The sequence below is a fragment of the Perca flavescens genome, chromosome 24 (genome assembly GCF_004354835.1).
Source record: "Perca flavescens isolate YP-PL-M2 chromosome 24, PFLA_1.0, whole genome shotgun sequence".
Taxonomy (NCBI): Eukaryota; Metazoa; Chordata; class Actinopteri; order Perciformes; family Percidae; genus Perca; species Perca flavescens.
The window spans coordinates 15,815,346-15,836,911 of record NC_041354.1 but is presented as its reverse complement, the minus strand read 5'-3'; the positions used below and the strand labels follow the sequence as shown (position 1 = coordinate 15,836,911).

General features: G+C 41.3%; 1 protein-coding gene across 1 annotated transcript in view; it reads right to left on the bottom strand.

The window, feature by feature from the left end:
• Positions 1–9,326: 9,326 nt before the first annotated feature.
• The window catches only part of LOC114550717 (gastrula zinc finger protein XlCGF57.1-like), a 43,116-nt gene continuing 30,876 nt past the window's right edge, over positions 9,327–21,566 (bottom strand). Inside the window, exon 3 of the mRNA XM_028571499.1 lies at positions 9,327–10,895. Within this exon, the coding sequence (XP_028427300.1) occupies positions 9,556–10,895 (1,340 nt within the window). The 3' untranslated portion in view covers positions 9,327–9,555. The remainder of the gene's footprint in view (positions 10,896–21,566) is intronic.

The following is a 21,566-nucleotide window of genomic DNA, read 5'->3' as shown; positions in this document are numbered from 1 at the left end:
CCATCTAGCGCTGCTGCTGTCAGGACCACGTGCTGCCTGTGGTGCTCAATTTGCTCGTTGCGATCGTGGCTCTCATTTTTGTGTTCGTTGTCAGTGAAATAAACGACTTCTTGTTGATCTGCACCGTACCTCGGCCTCAAGTCTCCTGCGGTACATATCCAACCGCTATGCGGCCATTGTAAAAGGATGGAACACTGTCTTTCTTGTTTGTTTTCCATTCCAACACTAACTCTAACACTAGATTTCTTTTCAGCGCACACAGAAAATAGAGCGCTAGGTGACCATGAGAAGATAATTCACTAAATTTGACAAAAGCAATCACTTACTATACCTTTGAGCCCTGAACCCTCATTGACTTCACTGAAGTCACATTGTAAGTAATCTCGCATTGCTCCGGACATAGCGATGGGTGTTCTGCAAAGTAGTTTCAGGAAGGAACTTGTTTTGGTGGAACATTTGCACCCCCCCGCAAAGGAAAACGCCACATGCAATATTAAACGGAGGTAACCGTTCACACAATACAGTAACATGAGCTATTTAAATTAGCTCGATACATGGTTAAACCTCTTTTGCTCTTACCGGTGTTCCGCCACGCGTACTTCGTCCACAGCACTCCCACCAATCGGTCCCAAAACGTCCCAGTTAAAGCCCAGTGATGTGGATGGGACACCCCGGGACTCCCACGTGGCCTTAACCACATTTCTTCACCATCCTCCAAGAACCGTCCTGAAATACAATCATCCTGAAATGAATGTGGGGCGTTCTAAATTTAAAATCTTTGTTTTTCTACATTATTATTACTGCAGTTAAAAATCATTCAAAGTGATCTTTAACATGAATTAAACATTGTCCAAATGGTTGGATGATCAATCGTCAACCTTTTAAAAAGTGCCCATATTATGATAAAATTATAAAAATGTTGTGTCTCTGGTGCTTCCACACGCATACAAACTTTGGAAAAAAAATAAATAAATCATCTATGTTGTTCTGAGGGAGATACTGAATGTTTCTGAATGTGTCCTGCCTTCAGTCTCCGGGTGAGCTGTTCAAATACGGCAGGGCTTTCTACGTCACTAGCCGAAAAGGGGTGGCTAACCGTAGCATGCTAGCTCGTTCTGAATGGCAAAACACTGCTACAACACACACTAGTTTACCATAATGTACAAAAGAACTACATACATGTCCCTGTTCTGCAGGTATTCCACGCAAAGTTGGAAGTGCGCCCTCATTTAGAAGAAGTCTCCTGGCTAATCCGGCCTTGTACTGACTGAAGTTGGAGAAACAGCTAGCTAGCTCATGTAGTCCTTACCTAGCTACTGAGCATGTGCGCCTCCTAACAAAGATGGGACAGAAGTGCAATGCCTCACTCTGTAGCTAAAAACAGAGACCTGAACACACAGGGTGTCACGATCCTTAGGTGGATAAAGAGGTTAGGCTTGGACCCAAATGCAGCTCAGAATTTATTAAGGACAAAACACTTCGAACAAAGAGTGTCCAGGCGACTGGCAGAGCAAAAAAACTTACAAGAAATAGTTCCAGACAAAAGTAAGCAGCAACACATGCGCCACACAGAACGATGAAACAGAGGCAATGCTCCCACAAGACACAAAGGAAAAAACACAGAGACTAAATACACCAGGTAACGAGGACTAACGAGGACTAACGAGGGACAGGCGACACAACAGGTGAAACGCATCTGACAAGACAGAAACCCAGACCGTCAAAATAAAACAGGAAATAGAACATACAGACGGGAAAACAAGACAGGAACTACAGCTAGACAAGACAAGGGAGGAAACATGGGCTACAACAGAAAACAGAACAAATACACAACAAGAACACGAAACAAGAACAGAACCTCAAAACCATGACACAGGGTGAAAAGAGGAGCTGCAGCAATGTGCAGTACAACAAAAATATGGTGTTTTTTTTGAAAATTAAGCCATGTAAACTTATTCTGATACAACCTCAAAATACAATTATGAACCTGAAAATGAGCATAACATGGCCACTTTAAAAAGCATTTGAAAAGATTAGAGACAGGAAAATGGATGAAATAAAAACTGCTTTCAAGAAGCAGAAAACCCCTTTAACGTAGATAGATCCTGACAAAACATTGTCTCTGAAAGGGTACAAATGCCCCTCTCTTCACTTACTTAAATAAACACAAATCTATTTAGGCCTACTGGTCATCATACTGACGTAGCTATAACTTTCTTAGCTAACTTGACAATACCAACACACGTTAATACGCAGTTTATGATGCATTTTTTCTCACTGAGTGATGAGTTGAAGAAGCAGCCTCTACCTGGAGGAACTGCAACGGAAGAGCAATAATTCATATTTCTCTGCAACCGTGATGAGTGGAATATTGAATTATCTTGTTGGGGTGAATGGGAATTTATATTTTGGGGCAAGCTCTTTTTTGCCACAGTTGGGAAATTGAGGAGAGGGTTAAATAAAATGGGTAGAATAGTTAGAGAAGGTCATTGTTGTTAGCAGTGGCGCCGACTGACACTGTGTGTCGCCTAAGAAGTTGCTACATTAAAGTTCTATAAAAGCTTATCTTCTCCTCCTGTGGTCTTATGTACAGCGGAGCGACAGAACAGGAGTGAACGAGAGCTAATGGACAGTAATTAACTGAAGTGATACCGTGAAGTACGCTGTTACAGATATAGCTCCTGTCGATAACATGCTAACGCGATTAGCGTTACAAGTTCTAGAAACTTCATTAAACTGATACAGTGTTAAAATTGCAAACAAGTGCGTTCACCTTCTGTAGAGTACAGGCTGTAGGGGGGGGGGGGGTTTCAGACAGGACACTGCAGCACACCGACACGGTGCTCTGTTTAGACCGAGACTGCAGGTAAGAGACAGAGAAACGTGTTCATGTCACAGACTGTTTCCCTTCTCTTTCTCTGTGTTCTGTGTTGTTGCCGTGGTGATTCCCTCCCTCTCTCCCGGCTCCTGATTGGTGCCAAGCTGGTTCACCTGCTCCCAGCTGCACACCTGCGACCCATCCACTAATCAACGCTGAACCATAGGAAATACTCAATGCTGGCCACATCCCAATCTCAAGAATTCAAAGAACTGACTTGTGTTCTTGGGGAGAACAACCTTGCTAAATGTTCTTGGAAGAACGGACTCGCAAGTTCACAAGCACAGAAAACGCTGTTAACAGTTTGAAACGATGCATCCTGTTATTGTGCAACACCCCCCCCCCCCCCCAGCACAGAGGCCGGCCTGCAGTGCTCCAAAATCACAGCTAGAAATAAAAACCACAACAATATAACCACTTTATATTTATTTATTTTATTTTTAAACAAGCTCCGGACAAGAAAACCTCATAATGTTACATATATTTCAATAATAGTGAAAAAACAAACTTATTGGGCTTGTGTCTGCCGTTTAGTCTACATAATATGCCATTCCATGTTACCACTTTATGTACAATTGTTAATTTATCATACAGATTGAAAATAAGTACACCAAAAAAGTATGAACTAAATACTAAATCTAATGTATATAGCCTACAGAGTCATAATTTAAACAAGTCTCACGACGATAAACGGGTATATCTCTCTCCTGCTTTTGCCTGCTGTGCTGTGTCAGAGTGTGTGTATGTATATGTGTGTGTGTGTGTGTGTGTGTCTTTTAGGGGTGCACGATATTAAAAAATGTGATATTGCGATATTTAGGGCCCGAGCCCCGACAGCGGCGAAGGCCCTATTGAAACTGAAGGAATTATTGTTTCTTTCTATTATTATTATTTTCCCGTCAAATGAATTGGCTTTTTGAGGGGCTTAATATATTCAAAAACTCACCAAATTTGGCGGTCGCATCAAGTCTGGTGAAAATTTACGTATTTTAAGGGTTTCGGGAATAGGCGCACAAAAATGGCTTGCTAGCGCCCCCTAGAAAGTTAAGAAAATTGAGCCCCTGCAGTGCGTTTAACGTAGACTCACGAAACTTGGTACACATATGTAACATGTCAAGATGTACAAAAACCTTCATTAGAGCCATACCCTAAACCCAACAGGAAGTGCACCATTTTGATTTCAAAGTTCGAAATTAGTGCGATTTTGGCCATTTCCACATGTCGTACTTTAACGAACTCCTCCTAGAGATTTCATCCGATCAACTTCAAACTCGGTCTGTGCCATCTTAAGAAGTTAAAGATGAAAAGTTGTTAAAGGAAAAACTTTTTGTTATAGGGCGTGGCCGTGGCGGGGCGGCCATTTTGTGCATTTCGCCGCCGAAACAGGAAGTGGGTGTAACTCGAGCGTACGTTGTCCGATTACCTCGAAACTTTTCAGGATTCATAAGAGTCCAACCCTGAGGACAAATAAAGGCCGATATTTACTTAAAGTCATAGCGCCCCCCTAGTGGCAACAGGAAGTAGGCCTAAAAGTCAAGGTGCTATACTTTAACGAACTCCTCCTAGAGATTTCATCCGATGGACTTCAAACTTGGTCTGTACCATCCCAACACCTTAACGATGAAAAGTTATTAAAAGAAAAACTTTTCGTCAGACGGTGTGGGCGTGGCGTGGTGGACATTTTGAGTGTTTAGCGATGAACAAAGAAGTTGAACTTGTGTGTACGTTGTCGTATCTGCCCGAAATTTCTTACGATGGACAAGTGTCCAGGCCTGAGGACACCTACAGGCCAAAATTGACTTTTGGTCATAGCGCCCCCAGGCCACAGGAAATGCGCCTTATATGACAAACATCATCCGATTTACATGAAACTCAGAATGTGTGGTCTACGTGTGATACTGAGCCGCCCCCTATAATATGACCACGCCCACTTACTCAGGCCAAAATTTGAACCGTTTAAGGTAGAGTCTTGTGTGAGGTGTCATTGAACTCAGCAGAGAGTTCCTTCTTTATTGGTGATGTTTTGGCTCGCCCACTATGCATAAGCCACGCCCCCTTTCATAACATTTGAACCGTTTAAGGTATACCCTTGTGTGAGGTATCATTGAACTCAGCAGACTTCCTTCTTCATTGGTGATGGTTTGGCCCGCCCCCTATGTTGAAGCCACGCCCCCTCTCATACATGCTGACCCATTTAAGGTAGAGTCTTGTGTGAGGTATCATTCATCTCAGCAGAGGCTTCATTTTTAATTAGTGATGGTTGGACCCGCCCCCTATGCTTTAGCCACGCCCCCTTTCACAGCTAATGAACCGTATGACGTAGAGTCTTGTGTGAGGTATCGTTGAACTCTGCGGGGAGTTCCCTTTTCATTGGTGATGGTTTGTGGCGGCTGAGTGCCGCGCAAATGCACGGTCGCAAGGAGTGCCGTCCGCCGGTAACCCCGACACGCGCAGAGGCGCGAGGGCCCGTCCATCGCTGCTCGCAGCTTTAATTGGTTTTCAATCTTGGAAGCACAAAGGATGTCATGTCCAGCAGATCTTCTGTGACCTGATTTCACTTGGCATTCAGGTACTGGAGGACCTTGGACTGGGTAAGCTCAGTGTCCTCTTCATCTCGAATCAGCGCTTGAGTGTTCAGAAGATGGAGGACTGGCTTTACAGAAGATACGCTGACGTAGCTCTCCCCCGACATCAGTGAAGTCCTGCAGGGGAGAAAGGGCCTTCTGTAACCAGTGTGTGCTCTGGAAGGTTGAGCTCCTTCTGTTCTGTCAAAGCTCTCCTCTTTTTCAAGCTGTGAGAAAAGTGGCCCACTATCTTTTTGCACAACTTTGTAGCCATGTTGCGAGGATCACCTTTAATTGCGTTTTCTAAATCATAAAATTAAGTAAAGACAAAAATCAGAAAGTTAATATATTACCTTTTCCTAAATAAACATTAAGTCATCACCAGTGGTGGAATAAGTATTCAGATACTTTACTTAAGTAAAAGTACTAATACCACACTGTAAACATACTTCTTAAGTCTTGCAAACTATCATCAGGAAGATGTATATGAAATATTAAAAGTAATTAACGCAGAAAAATCATCACAATTTAGAAACTGTAAAGGATCCAAACTGGTGTTTTTAAAGGTCTTATCATCTCAGCTGGACTTGTAGTCCATTATATTCCTGTGTAGTTACATTTATAATAAAACATCCCATTTTATAAGCTGTTTTGTGTGCAAAAATCTAAATTTGTAAAGTAACTAAAGCTGTCAGATGAATGTAGCGGAGTTATAAGTACAATATTTCTCTCTGAAATGTAGCGGAGTAGAAGGAGAAAGTGCCATGGAAAGAAAAGACTCTAGTAAAGTACAAGTACCTCAACATTTGAAAGTACAGTACTTGAGTAAGTGTACTTAGTTACATTCCACCACTGGTCATCACACAAGGCATAATACACGTATTTGTTAGGCTATGGTTCAAACCCAGCACACAGAGAAAACAACCACGGACTAAGAATTAAGGTAAACAAAAATAATTTTAATGAAAGTTCAGTTCATCGAGAAACGAGGAAATTAAACTACCGATTAGGTCGGCTCCAGACTGGAGAGGGGCTGAGGCGGGCAGGCAGCACGTTAGCAAGAGCACGAGATAATGACAAGAAGACAAAAAACAAACAAACGAACTGCAACTTGGGTGCCTAGTTACCGCACTGGTAGTAGCAACGATCTGGCGCCTGTGGAGAGCCATGCCCAGGAATAAATACTGCCAGGTTGGACGGTGTACGGAGAGGTAGATATCCCAGCCACGCCCCTTGACCTACTTTCAGGCGAGTCTGCCACACACACAGGCAGACACCACAAACACAGTGGGGACAAACACACATACAGACACCACCGACACAGTGGGGACAAAACAAGGGAGGACGCTACCAAGCAACGTGTATTTTTTGAGAGGTGCATGTCGGGTGGGACGCATGCTTCACAAAATAAACAATCTCATAATATCGCGCAACGTGATATTGCGATAACAATGTTGAGTCGATATATCTTGCACCCCTAGTGTGTGTGTGTGTATGTGTGATGGCCAGCCAGCGAAGTTGATAGGCCGCAGGAGATTGTGGAGTTTTTCTCCGAAAGGGCAGTTAACCACAAGCTCCCGTTAATCTTATGATTCAATTCAATTTATTATTTATAGTGAATTATTACCATGGACCATGGTCTCCAAACACTTCAGAACAAAACATTTACAATTTAGCCCATATAAAAGGCAAAGTGAAATATAAAATCAACAACACAAAAAGTAATATAATTGGAACACCACATTGTAAATTTTTAAAACATGAAATAAAACAACGAAGGATAGTGCATAATAAAATAAACAAAACAAGGGTTCAAAGGTTATGGATTTAAAACATATCCCTAATGATTTGAATAAAGAAATGCTTTAAGTCTGGATTTAAAAATATCCACTGAGCCTGCCCCCCTAATGTTGGATGGAAGTCCATTCCAGAGGGAGGGTGCGCGAAAGACAAAGGCCCGGTGACCAGCTGTTTATTTTTTTTAGATTTGGGCAGGCGCAAGTCCTTTTAGGGCTTTATAATTCAAAAGAAGAACTTTAAAAGCAGCCCTGGCTTGCACAGGTAACCAATGTAGAGCAGCCAGAACTGGTGAAATGTGGCAAAAAAAATGTTGTCTTAGTCAAAACTCGGGCTGCCGCATTTTGTACGAGCTGGAGACTTTTGGTCGTACAGGCAGGGAGAGCTGAGAACAGTGCGTTGCAGTAATTAAGGAGACAATTCACAAGTTCAGGAAAGAACCGACCCGACTCTTAGCAAACAAGCGATTGTGCCCGCTTTAGAAAGTTAACTAGTCGTAGTTGGCGGTAAAATGCAGTTGGGTTGTCGAGGTCCAAACACTATGTAGCAGCTGTGAATCAAATAAACGTATTATAAATAATGTTATGTCATTTTTTACTCTTACACTGAATGTTTGCTGCTTCAATCGAGCTGAGTATTGAAAAGTATATTCTGCGACTGAGAAAGGCACATGTTGAGGATAAGGACCTGCCTGAACCGGAGGTATCAGTCTGAAACAGAACAGTCCGACCAGTCTAAATAGTTAGGTTATTAATTTGTTTCCAATATTTGCAGGCTTCAACCAGTGAAAGGCAAGGTCTGGGAGAGAAAGAGATAGATTCGTTAGGCATTAAAATAGGAGAGGAGGACAGCATCCAACAGCTTGATCCTACTAAGTTTTTGATACTTACTGCTACGAAAAAGCCTCTTATTTACGAGACCGGTCTGAGAGACCTCCAGCTTACAGCGGGGTCTCCGAGCGTGACTGTCCGAGTGATTAGCTAGCGGCCCCGGCAGGCGCTAGCAGTCGCATCACTTTATGGAGCTTCTCAACTTTGGAGCAACTTGTAAATTTGGCATTGATTTTCGTAAGCCTATATTCTAAATCTACACAGTTGATTTCTTGCACCAAACATTCTCAGAAGTGAATATAGTGATTAATAAAATGGCAAAAATTCAAATTGTCCCATTTTTTAAATCCAAACGGGTTTCCCCACGTAGGTTTGAACTCTGATCACGCCAATATCTAAATTCAACAACATCATACCTGCAGTGCTTGAAATAACAAGGATTATGATAATCTTTATTCATAAGCACTTTTCAAAATCCACGCTAAAATGTTTTTTACAAAACAGAAAAATAACAAATGACATGACAACCATAAAATCATCAGGATTAAAAAAAAATATATATATATACACAGTGGGGAGAAGAAGTATTTGATACACTTCGCCCCACACAGGAGAGAAACCATTACCAACACACTTAGGGCCTTCGCCGCTGTCGGCGCTCGGGCCCTAATTAATACAATTTTAAATTCAATCCTGAAACAAACAGGAAGCCAGTGGAGCGTGGCCAAAACCGGTGTAATATGATCACGCTTTTTAGTCCCGGTTAAAAGTCGAGCTGCTGTTCTGGACTAACTGTAACAGACGAAGGGATGATTGATTCAATCCAACATACAGTGAGTTACAGTAGTCTAAACGGGACATAATAAATGCATGCATGACTCTTTCAAAGTCTTTACGTAGCAGGTAAGGCTTGACCTTAGCCAAAAGTCTCAGCTGGAAGAAGCTAGTTTTAACAACAGAACTAATCGGTTTGTCAAATTTAAAAGCACTGTCAAAAATCACTCCCAGATTTCTGGTAAAAGGAAGAAATTGGGAACCTAAAGTACTGAGAGTATCTACACAGGCACTGAAATGTTCAGCACGTCCAAACACAACAACTTCGGTCTTATTGTCATTAAGACAGAGAAAATTCTGATCCAACCATATTTTGAGATCACTCAAGCAGTTTAACAACGGCTGGATAGTTTCCTTCTCATTGTTTCTAACAGGCAAATAGATTTGTACATCATCTGCAAAACAATGGAAAGAAATGTTGTGTTTTTTTAAAATGGACCCTAAGGGCAGCATGTACAAAGAAAATAGCATGGGTCCCAAAATGGAACCTTGGGGGACCCCACAGGAAAGAGGGGCAGCAGATGAAGAGCAGTTACCAATGTGGACAGCAAAACTCCTATCTGTCAAGTAGGATTCAAACCATTTTAAGGCAATGCCCGTAATGCCAACACTTTGTTTGAGTCGGGATAAAAGGATAGAGTGGTTGACAGTGTCAAAGGCCGCAGTCAAATCTAAAAGCACTGTGGACTGTCAAGTGTTTCTTTAAACCTCCACTATCTGTAAAAGCTTTGTTACAGATTGAGCAGCTAAATGGTTTCTCTCCTGTGTGGATTCTCATGTGTCTCTTTAAATTTCCATTCACTGTAAAAGCTTTCTTACAGACTGGACAGATAAATGGTCTCTCTCCTGTGTGGGTTCTCATGTGTTTATGTAAAGTCAGACTCGCTGTAAAAGCTTTCTTACAGATTGGGCAGCTAAATGGTTTCTCCCATGTGTGGATTTTCATGTGCTTCCGTAAACTTCCATTCCATACAAAATCTTTCTTACAGATTGAGCAGCTAAATAGTTTCTCTCCAGTGTGGATTTTCATGTGTATCTGTAAGTTTCCACTCTGTGCAAAATCTTTCTTACAGACTGAGCAGCTAAATGGTTTCTCTCTTTTGTGGTTTCTCTTGTGTGTCTTTAACATTCCAGGCGTTGCAAAATCTTTTTTACAGATGGGGCAGCTTACTGGCTTCTCTCCTGTGTGTATTCTCATGTGTACCTGAAGGCTTTCACTCACTGTAAATTCTTTCTTACAGATTGAGCAGTTAAATGGTTTCTCTCCTGTGTGGGTTCTCATGTGTTTCTGTAAGCTTCCACTCCATACAAAATCTTTCTTACAGATTGAGCAGCTAAATGGTGTCTCTCCTGTGTGGATTCTCATGTGTATCTGTAAGTTTCCACTCTGTCCAAAGGCTTTCTTACAGACTGAGCAGCTAAATGGTTTCTCTCCTGTATGAGATCTCATGTGCCTCGTCACATTTCCATTGGTGCCAAATCTTTTCCCATAGTCAGAGCAGCTAAATGTTTTCTCACCAGTAGTACATCTTGAATCACTAACAGGGAATGTATCATTATTCAGAGAGTTTAAACCTGACTGAGGTTCTCTGGTTTCCTTCCAATCAGCACTGTCATCAGTCTCAGGTTCAGAAGAGTCTCCAGTCTCGCCATCAGTATCTGGTTGTGAATGTGTATCTGGATCAGATTTCATGGCTGGTTCTGGTCCTTCACAGTCCTCTCCATCGGCTTCAGTTTTTATCTCTTCAGTTTGTCTTTGATGAAGCTGTGAGAACTCAGGTTTCTCTTCATCATCTTCACTCTTCACAGGGACAGGAGTGAATGGGCACTTGGTGACATCAGCCTCCTCCGGCCCTTGAAGCTGCTCTTCATCCTGACTGATCCGGAGTTCCTCCTGTTCTTCTTTAATGTGGGGGGGCTTTGTGTCCTCCTGGTCCAGACTGGAGCTCCACTTCTGCTGATGTTCTTCACCAACAATCACTTTCTGGACATCTGAAGGTAAAGGTGAAACACAAACTAACAGCTATTAATGTGAATGTTAACAATACTTTTAAAAGTAGCTCTATTCACTCTCATAATAAATACAGGTGTCAGGATTTTCAATTCAATCTTCGATTTAAAGATTTTTTTCCAGCACTGACACTCACAATAACAAGAACATGAATGCAATATGAGTTTACAGAGAGTCAGCTGAATGCACCATGAAGTCCAGTTGGAGCCAACAAGCTTTAAAGGGGTACTATGCAGTTTTTTTTAGTTTAATTTGCCTTAACATTTTCGAAGTCATTGGAATGGTTATATCAGGGCTCGACATTAAGGCTTGTCCGCTTGTCCGGGACAAGTGGATTTTTTGTAGGACAAGTGGAAGAGAAATTTACTTGCCCCACTGGACAAGTTAAAACTCAAACAAAACAAAATGCCACTCATTTCGTCAATGTTACAGAATTGAAACAAATTTTACCCCACAATCCCGGGCAGCGGGTCGGCGGGCCGCTAACGTTAGACCCAGCCCGCTGTTCAGCGCATTCTCCGAAAGCGAAGCACCATGAAAGCACGGCGAGCTAGCCGGTGTTAGCTTGCTAACTCCACCTTAACGTTACCTCCTCGCCACATCGTTCACAGAAAACAAGCTGAAAACAGAAGTCACTCGTGGCGATAGCAATGTGCTTTGTGTGGATGAAGCATTATATACGTTATTATGTGCCACTCATTCCGTTTATGTTACAGATTTTACTTTACCGATTTGAAACAAATACATTAACAAACGTTAGACCCAGCAGCAGCGGGAGAGCGGACCGCTGACGTTAGACCCAGCCCACTGTTCAGCTCATTCTCTGTAAGCGATACAGCAAGAAAGCACCGCGGAACCGGCAAGCCAGGCAGCCGGTGTTAGTTATCGCTAGCTAACGTTAGCATGCTAACTACGCTTTAACGTTACCCCGTCCCCACATCGTTCACAGAAAACGAGCCGAATAAAGCTGTCCCTCGTGGCGATAGAAGTGTGCTTTGTGCGGCTGAAGCATGAAGTTAATTTGACTCTTGACGGTTGGCTCTCTGTCTCGTAACGTTACTAGCTGCTCCGCTACTCGTTTGTAGCGGATTAAATATCAGGTAATAATCAACTGTAAAGTAGCTACACCTTTTTAAAGGATCCCTTGGTAAGTGAAATTGTAGAAAGAAAAAAAACAAACACGCCGACACCAACATTTAGTGGCAAAATCCATTGTTATGTCTACAAAATTATTTTAGATATACTATAAGTTCAAGTCACCACTACCTCTGGTCAAAATATTGAATTAGTATCTCAATATATTGACTCAGTATCTCAGAATATAAACAAAGAATATCAAAGTAATGAGAAACTATAAAATATTGACTTAATCTGAATATATTGGCTTAGTATCGTAATATATTGACTTAGTAACTCAGAATATCTCAATATATTGACATAGTAACTTAGAATATTGACTAGGAATCTGAAAGTAATGAGAAACTTTAAAATATTCACTTAGAATCTCAATATATTAACTTCTGCACACCGGCGTGCAAAGTATAATTTTGTATTATGAGTCTGGAGATCCTTTTTTCTTGTTGAAGGGGAAATCTATTCTTGGGACACATTTGTTTCTACTGTTTAAACTGAATTGTATTAATGTTGATAGTGTTTGGATGCTTTCAATGGTTTCTTCCAATTCTGCATTAGCAAAACACAAAAGAAATTTGATGAATCTTTACCCGGACAAGTGACTTTTGTTCATGGACAAGTGAAACGTAAATGTACTTGTCCAAAGGACAAGTGCCTCAAAAAGTTAATGTCAAGCCCTGTTATATGACTTTTTTCGGGGTGAATGGTGGTCGTCTCGCTCCCCCCTAGCGCCTGTGAGCGGAAAAACCACCCTTGCGACTTTGGGCCGGCGAGCCGCTGGCCTCAGCGTCAGGAAGTATCGCGTGATATTAGGGTCGCAAAGGGGCGGAAAGAAACTTACCATGGAATGTTTAGCAGGAGAATTTTGGAAACTTTCATGGGAATTAATGGGAATTAACGGAAATAAACTGGATATTTTTAGAAATGATCCGTGCAGTAGGCTAAGTAGTAGCACAAACCATTGACCTTTAGCTTAACATATGAAGGTAGCTAGCATGCTGCCTTTGATTTACTATGGTTATGGTTATATGCGTGCTAAGGTTACCATCAGCGCCGTCTATTGTTTCCAGCCTATCAAGAACAAGTGGGCTATACAATTAACACACATAGATTAATAGCAATGGGTTATGTACTAATGATGATGAAATTAATAAGGTGATGCATGAATTTATACGAATGACATCTTTTATTTAACTACTTCAATCACCGTAGTATAATGAGCACTGACCAAGCCTGGTGTAAACATTCATATGAAAGTCAGAAACAAATCACACAAACTAAAGTGCAGATTGCAGAAAAATAAAAACAAATGTGGCTTTACCACACTTAGTAGTATTTAGATTATTTAATTATTATTTACATACCCATAGACTATTACTAGATAGTTAAATAAGTAAAAATATATAAATCGGTGTATTTTCTTTTACAGCGCACAGAGAGGAGCTGCCTCTAGCCCTTCCCTCCACTCATGAAGTTGCGTGCTCTGTGCATGACAGCGTCAACGACGCTGCACTTGCTCAGAGAGTCTATCGTTACGTTAGTAGTAGCATGCAGGTGTTGCCGTGGGATTAACTGTACTAATAAAACCGTTGAAACAACGTGGCCACGCTGCTGTGAAAGCTCCCCGAATGCCATTTATCAGAATCTGGAGGCTTGCTAAGTTGATGCTTTCTCTGTGGAGTGCAGACTGATTTGCTCTCGTGAATCATGTGACCAAATCGCAGCCTTTGCAATTAGGAAATCGTGTTTTAACATATCGCGATATTATCGCAAATGCAATTAATCGTTCAGCTCTAGTCAGCATGCACAATACCAGGGCCTCTCCTAAGTGGAATGCAGCCATCATTAATGGCTTTGAACACACCTGTGCTTTTCCTACTATGGCATGTCAACATGTCTGCCGTGAAAAAGGTCTATAGGGTTGAGGTCAGGGGAGGATTGGGGAGTTTCGCTCCTTTTATGCACATAGCAGCCTATGACACAGAGGTATTCTTTGCAGCACGAGATGGTGCATTGTCATGCATTTTGCTACAGAAGGCACAGTTCTTTTTGTACGAAGAGATACGTTGCAGCCTTATTGGGACATGGTGGCCATCCACCAACCATCCACTACTCCATCCATCTGGACCATCCAGGGAACAAGACTGTTCGAAAATTAGTCTTCATTTATTTCTGGGCCCACTGCAATCATTTCTGCTTGTAATGAGAGAAAAGCTCATGGTGTGGCCCCCATCCTCCCCTGACCTCAACCCTATTGACAACCTTTGGGGCATCCTCAAGAAAAAGGTGATATCAAAGAAGGGGGTCCCATGTTAACATGTAACTTGCCCTGTTAAGATGTGTTTGATTGAAATAGCTTCGTGCATAATCATTTGGAACAGTGCATTTTGAGTTTTTTTTAATAATAATAATAAAAAAAAAAAATGACTGGGTGGGTTGTACCTATACCCTAACGGTTGGTGACTTAAAAAAATTATACTGACTCACATTTGAAACGACTATTTAGGAAAATCCGTGTAAATTAAAGCTGCAAGCAGCGATAGACGGTCCCTCGCACCTCGCCGCTCCTTGCGAGCGTGCATTTACGTGGCACTCAGACACTGCAAATCGTCACCAATGAAAAGGGAACTCCCTGCTGAGTTCAATGATACCTCATAAGACTCTACGTCACAGTTCATTAGCTGTGAAAGGGTGCGTGGCCAAAGTATAGGGGGCGGGCTAAACCATGACCAATAAAAAAGGAAGTCTCTGCTGAGTTCATTGATACCTCACATAAGTCTACCTTAAACGGGTCACCATTTATGAAAGGGGGTGTAACTTAAGCATATGGGGGGTGGGCCAATGGGGGGTGGGCCATCACCAATGAATAAGGAAGTCTCTGCAGAGTTCAATGACACCTTACACTCTACATTAAACAGTTCAAATGTTCTGAAAGGGGGCGTGGCCTGAGTAAGTGGGCATGGGTAAAGTATAGCGGGCCCCCGTTATAAACTTATTATATATAGTATATTACATATTAGTTTCATGTAAATCGGATGATGTTTGACATACAAGGCGCATTTCCTGTTACCATTTTCCTGCTATGACCAAAAGTAAATTTTGGCCTGTAGATGTCCTCAGGCCTGGACTCTTGTCAATCGGGAGAAATTTCGGGCAGATACGACAACGTAAACTCAACAACTTCTTTGTTCATCGCTAAACACTAAAAATTGTCGCCACGCCCACACCCTCTGACTAATAACTTTTCATCTTCAAGGTGTTGAGATGGTACAGAACAAATTTGAAGTCCATCGGATAAAATCTCTAGCAGGAGTTGAAGTTAAAGTACCGTAAAACTTCAAATAATAGCCGAGTCCCAAATAGACGCCTGTCTCTTTTAAACGCCTGGTGTGACAACAGATTTGGGTAAATAAAGGCCGGTCTCAAATAGAGGCCTGGTCTGTTTTTTTGTTTTTTTTCGTGTCGGGTTGTATTTGATCTTTTAAAACCCGTCAGATCGTTTGTTCTATGTTTTGATTTCACGTGACAGACGCAACTGTTCATAAACGACTCATCACTAGGGCAACATAACAAACAGGTTAACAAACTTTCTTTTAGTCTTCAGTTTTTCTTAATTCTCTCAATACCACCATGGAGACAAAAAGAAAAAAAGTATGATTTGACATTTAAGCTGACAGTTGTCAAATTTGCTGAACAAAATTCGGGAGAAGCAGCGGCAAGACATTTCTCGATTGATCCTAAGAGAGTGCGAGAATGGCGTAAACGTAAAGCAGAACTGCAACGTCTGTCCGAGGAAGACGATAAAAGGGCCAGACTGCAAGGTGGGGGTAGGAAGAAGGTCAGTGAAGAGCTGGAGGTGAGCGTGTGTGAGTGGATCCACAGTATGCGGGCAAAGCATCTCAGAGTCTCACGTAAAATGATCAGGGCCAAGGAAAAAGAAGTGTATGCAACAGTGAGTGATGGCAGGGATGAGGAGAGATTTACTGCGAGCGCTGGCTGGCTGGACAAATTCCTGAAGCGCAACGACTTTTCAGTCAGAAGACGCACAACTGTAGCCCAGAAAGACGCTAAGCACTTCACTGAGAAACTGGTGAATTTTGTAACATATACAACGCGGATTATTAAGTCAAAGGAAATACACCCGAAAAACATTATAGCCATGGACAAAACAGCGGTGTGGTTAATGGTCAATTAAAGGCCTGTCTCTTATAGACGCCTGTCTCAAATACAAGCCGGTGCATTTCGGCGATTTGGGTAAATAGAAGCCCGGGCTATTATTTGAAGTTTTACGGTATAGCACGTATAGTTTTGGGCCTACTTCCTGTTGCCACTAGGGGGCACTATGACTTTGAGTAAATTTTGTCCAGTAAATGTCCTCAGAGTTGGAGTCTTATGAATCCTGAAAAGTTTCGAGCCAGTTGGACAATGTACACTCAAGTTACACCCACTTCCTGTTTTGGTGGCGAAACGCACAAAATGGCAGCCCCGCCACGGCCATGCCCTATGACGAAAAGTTTGTCTTTTAACAACTTTTCATCTTTAACGTCTTAAGATGGCACAGACCGAATTTGAAGTTGATCGGATGAAATCTCTAGGAGGAGTTCAATAAAGTACGACATGTGGAAATGGCCAAAATCACACTAATTTCGAACTTTCAATTCAAAATGGCAGACTTCCTGTTGGGTTTAGGGTATGGCTCTAATGAAGTTTTTTGTACATCTTGACATGTTGCATATGTGTACCAAGTTTTGTGAGTCTACGTTAAACGTACTGCAGGGGCTCAATTTGTTTTATTTTTTAGGGGGCGCTAGTGAGCCATTTTTGTGCGCCTATTCCCGAAACCATTAAAATATGTACATTTTCACCAAAGTTGATGCGGCCGCCAATTTTGGTGAATTTTTGAATATGTTAAGCTCCTCAAAAAGGCAAATCTAATATAATCACTTCCCTAAACTTTGTCTCATTCAGAGACCCGAGTCTCAAACGGGGCTCTGTCCGTCAGGAGGTCTCAGATCTACCGTATCAGCAGAGCAATCTCGTAATGCACAGCAGGCTATGGTGCAGGTAGATTATTGACTTTTTATTCTTGTAATAGCCTATTACCACTGTTTTTCACAAAATATCACGACTCCTCCAAACCTCAGAGAACACAGATGGGATGAGTTATATGTTGAATGTGCACAAAGTTTTGGACACGAGCAGAAATATTGATCAAACAAATCAGAAATATTTTTATTATATTAAGTTACAATTAGGATAACAGGTTAATATCAAATGTATCCTTCATAGAGAAAGAAGATAGAGAACATCTGATTGAGGATGATGGGAGTGAAGACAGCAGGGAGCATGAGTGTTGCTCTGAGCAGTGTGGAAATGAGAGATGAGGAACTGGAAAGTAGGCAGAGCAGTGTAGACCAGTTTTTGCCAGAGGATTCAGGACTATGGCCAGATAAATTAACAGATGATCAGAGAGACACAATTAGGGTTGGGTACCGAAACTCTGTGCCAATAGGGAACCGTTGCCGACGTAAACGGTAGTAACGAGACCGAATAAGAACGAAAGTTTCTGTGCCTCATTTCGGTGCCTGACTTTACACTACACCTGACAGCATGTAACGTTAGCCTACCTTTAGCTAGCAGCTGGATTAATCACGGTTAAAATGCTGACAGCTAACGTTAAACAGTGTAAAGTGTGACTGTATTTCACTGTGGAGGACTTCTACAGCGGGATGTAACAGTCGCAATTCTGTCGCAATTCATAGACAGTATGTTTATATGGTCGGAATTAAACAAAACAGACGGTGCGTTCACTTGCAGCTGCCGTTGTCGGAATTAAACAACACAGATTCACTTAAAACAGGTAGCCTCCTGGTGCATTCACAGTAATTGTAAAATACCCTTTTCCCATCTGGGGTTCAACAGCAATTTACTGGTGAAATAAGTTATTGTTATAACGTTATTATTAAATCTTTAATTTTGACCATGGACTTAGCAATAAACAAGTCACTGACTGTTGTTTACTACCCTTATTTTTTTTCTTCTTCTTTTTTTTTTACTTTATTGAAAAGTACCGGTTCAGGCACCGTTACCGTTTTAAAAGTATCGATTTAGCACCGGAATCGAAAAAAAACCAAACGATACCCAACCCTAGACACAATAGTACGCAGGCTGGCAAGTAAAGGTACAGAGAAAACAAACAAAATGTAGGAGTAACCACAGTGAAGTAGGCTAGAGAATGTTGAGAAAGGAGGTTTGAAATGTGTGTCATCAGGCTACTCTAAGCATTACAGTTAATAGTTATTACCCTATAAACATCTAGGCCTACAGATTCATGTGTACAGAGGCCCGATTATTTTATTTTTTTTTGGGAGGGGGGTGAGTTGAGGAACATGGGGGCCCATCAGGACTGCCTATGCATAGGGCCCATGGTCTTGTGCTACGCCCCTGGTTATATGCACATTTGCGGAGGTTACTTCTCCGACAAAATATGCAAAAAAGGAGGGAAGAGTAAATGATGCCTAGGCTAAACGTGTGCTGACAGAGATATAAATAGAAAAGTTGATCTACAGGAGAATAAATAGTTGAAAGCAATGCAGAATGCCTGAGAGCCTTACTGCAACATATTCCATTATGTTTTTATATTTGGATTGTAATCTACGTTTTCTTTTCATAAAGATATTTCCAGCATATTAATTCAGAAAAAGGTTGAAATAGGTGCATACAAATTCACCAGCATGCAGGAAATGAAGTATTTAATGCTAAAAATGTTCTAGTTACTAACCACCGTCGTGACACAGGTTATGCAGTAGGGCTCAATTAAAACGATATTTATGACCAAATACCTCGATATCAATACTGCAACGATAGGTAGGGGTGCACCGATCCGATATTTGGATGGGGTATCGGCCCCGATATTGACAAATAGCTTTTTTTCTTAGTTTTTTTTCCCGCCGTCGCAGCACCGGGACCCCTGTTAACTGCGTAGCCTTTTCACTCATGGTAGTAACTTCATAACACAACAATTAATAACCCACAAATAACTCTTTAAAAGGATAAAACACCATAGCATATAACAATTTGAGACAAACAGTTTCTAACACTAATAATTTTCCATTTACAAATGTAGCTACACCGCCGAATGGCATGCTGGGTAACATTACAGCTGCTAGCCTAGCTAGCCAGGTAGCATAACAGTCAGTTAAGCTGGGAGAGGCTCCGGTTGCTACTGCACATTCAAGAACCGAGAAGAAAGTCAGCTAGAGGATGAAGAAAGACCGGAGATACACCAGAACAACGTGTGCTCAAGAGAGGAGCCATCTGTTGTTCCCAAGTTTTTTGTTTCTAAGAAATCGGACATAATTTAGCCACTGTTGTTGCCTGTCGCTCTAACGTTACTCGGCCGTGCTAACGTTACTGTGTACAGACCGTTGAAAAAGGGGTTCAGAGCAATGATTAGAGCAATGTGTATTCATTCGATTTGAGTTTACTTTACTACTTTGCAGTTTGCACAAAACAAATAGTTTAGCTTCTGTAACTGTTTCATGGATTCCCCTTCATATAAAGTTATTGTATAGTGTCGTGGAGCCAAACCCTTTAGTAATAAAAGCTTTTAGTAAACATGATGACATTAACATGTTTTTGAGATATTCTATGTACTCCTGACAGTAGAATAAGCCATTATAAACCTGGCCCATTATCATTTATTTAAATTTATTTTAAGAAGTTTGATTACATTATGTTTTCGATTTGAATGCACCGTTGTTTTTTAAATAACAAATAATTAAGAATTCAATACATTACATCTATGTTATTTTGTCTTAGTTAGGAAAGTAATGTTTAGTTAGGGAGGTCTGGTGCCTTTACTCTCTTCCACATGGTGGAAGGAAGGTATAAGTTGGAAGGTATGCAGTTTATTATTAATTCAGCAACAGTATCGGATCAGTATCGGGTATCGACAGATACACAAAGCCCTGGCATCGGTATCAGGACTGAAAAAGTCGGATCGGTGCATCCCTAACGATAGGTAGTAGTCTTGACTATTGGCGCTTTCACAATATATTTACATAATGAGATTTTTGATAAATAATCATCAGTAATGTGGATATAATAACTAAGTGGGTAAAGGCAAATAACAGAACAGTTACAACAGTCTGGTAAGTTCAGAAAATGACATCACTTTACTGTAATGCGGCCTTTAAAACCAGGAAAAGACTTATACCATATTACAATACGACGATATCCAAAATCTAATACGATAAATAGTCTCATATCACAGTATCTATATAATATCGACATATTGCCCAGCTCTATTATGCGGGACCGCGGTTGTAAGGTTTGGTAATTTCGGGTAACGGCAATAAAATCCAGGACATGTTGATCTTGATTCATAGTACAGGCCTCAGGAGTTTGTGCAACAGCTACTGTTTGCCAAACAACAATACACAGCCACTTTGTCTCTCTTCTTCTTCTCCTCCGTGGAGTAAGCTCCAGTCAATTGCGGTCGGGTATGATCTATAAACGATACGACGGAAAACAGTAGGCCTAATTGTCAAATATGAAGACAGGTAGATTTCTGAGTAAATATATAACTATTGACCTCAACAAAACAAATAGTTCGTGTATTTTGAGCTCCATCTCTGGCTCGATCATCGCTTAATTTTTCCCCACACTGGATGCTTAGATACAGTACTCCCATTTCCATCGATGTTTAATCACATTAGATATTTAATCACATTAGATATGATGGCATTTCAGTGTTGACAAAAAAAAAGAGCATGTAATACAGTACATTGACATCGATACAACAGACCGTTGCTATGCATAGCAGAGCATCACCATGGACGAAGTGTGGTTAATTTATCAGCTGTGGCAAAAAGTGGAGCACCTCGTGTCCTCCAATTCAAGCATTGACAGCAGATCTTACTTATTAATGTACTTTTTCAGTTATGACTGACTTTCAAACTAGATAACAATAAAAGTCATATGGCATTATAAACCAGAGCCAGCTCATACAACAATGACTCTCCCCCAACAGGGTAACGTTAACGTTAAGTAAGAAGAAATAGAAGAAGAATATAGAACATTGTAAACGTCTCCCACCTCTCTGCTGGCCAGCTGACAGTTTCCTCTCAGAGTCCATGTTGAAGTGTCTCTCCTCAACTTCTCCCCGAGCTGCATTTGAGGAAAAACACGGAGCTCACAACATATCCGGTAACACCAAGGGGGTAAGCGTCGCTTCAGAACTCGAGCCATCTATGGCGCCATTTTGTTGCAAACTGGCCATCACCTCCTGTTAGCATTCCGCTGACTGCCATTTTTTTTTTACGCCACTTGACTGTAAATAACTTTACATCTGAAATGTTTGAAGACTCTATTTGTCCGTTGTTTATTTCTAAAGAAACACGACAATGTATAAAAGGCTCCATTACCTTGTACCTCACGTTATGGCTCCGTAGCAGACGCTTTTGTAAAAATAAGCTAACAATTGTGTCATAACCAAGTGACTTACTTTCGCATAG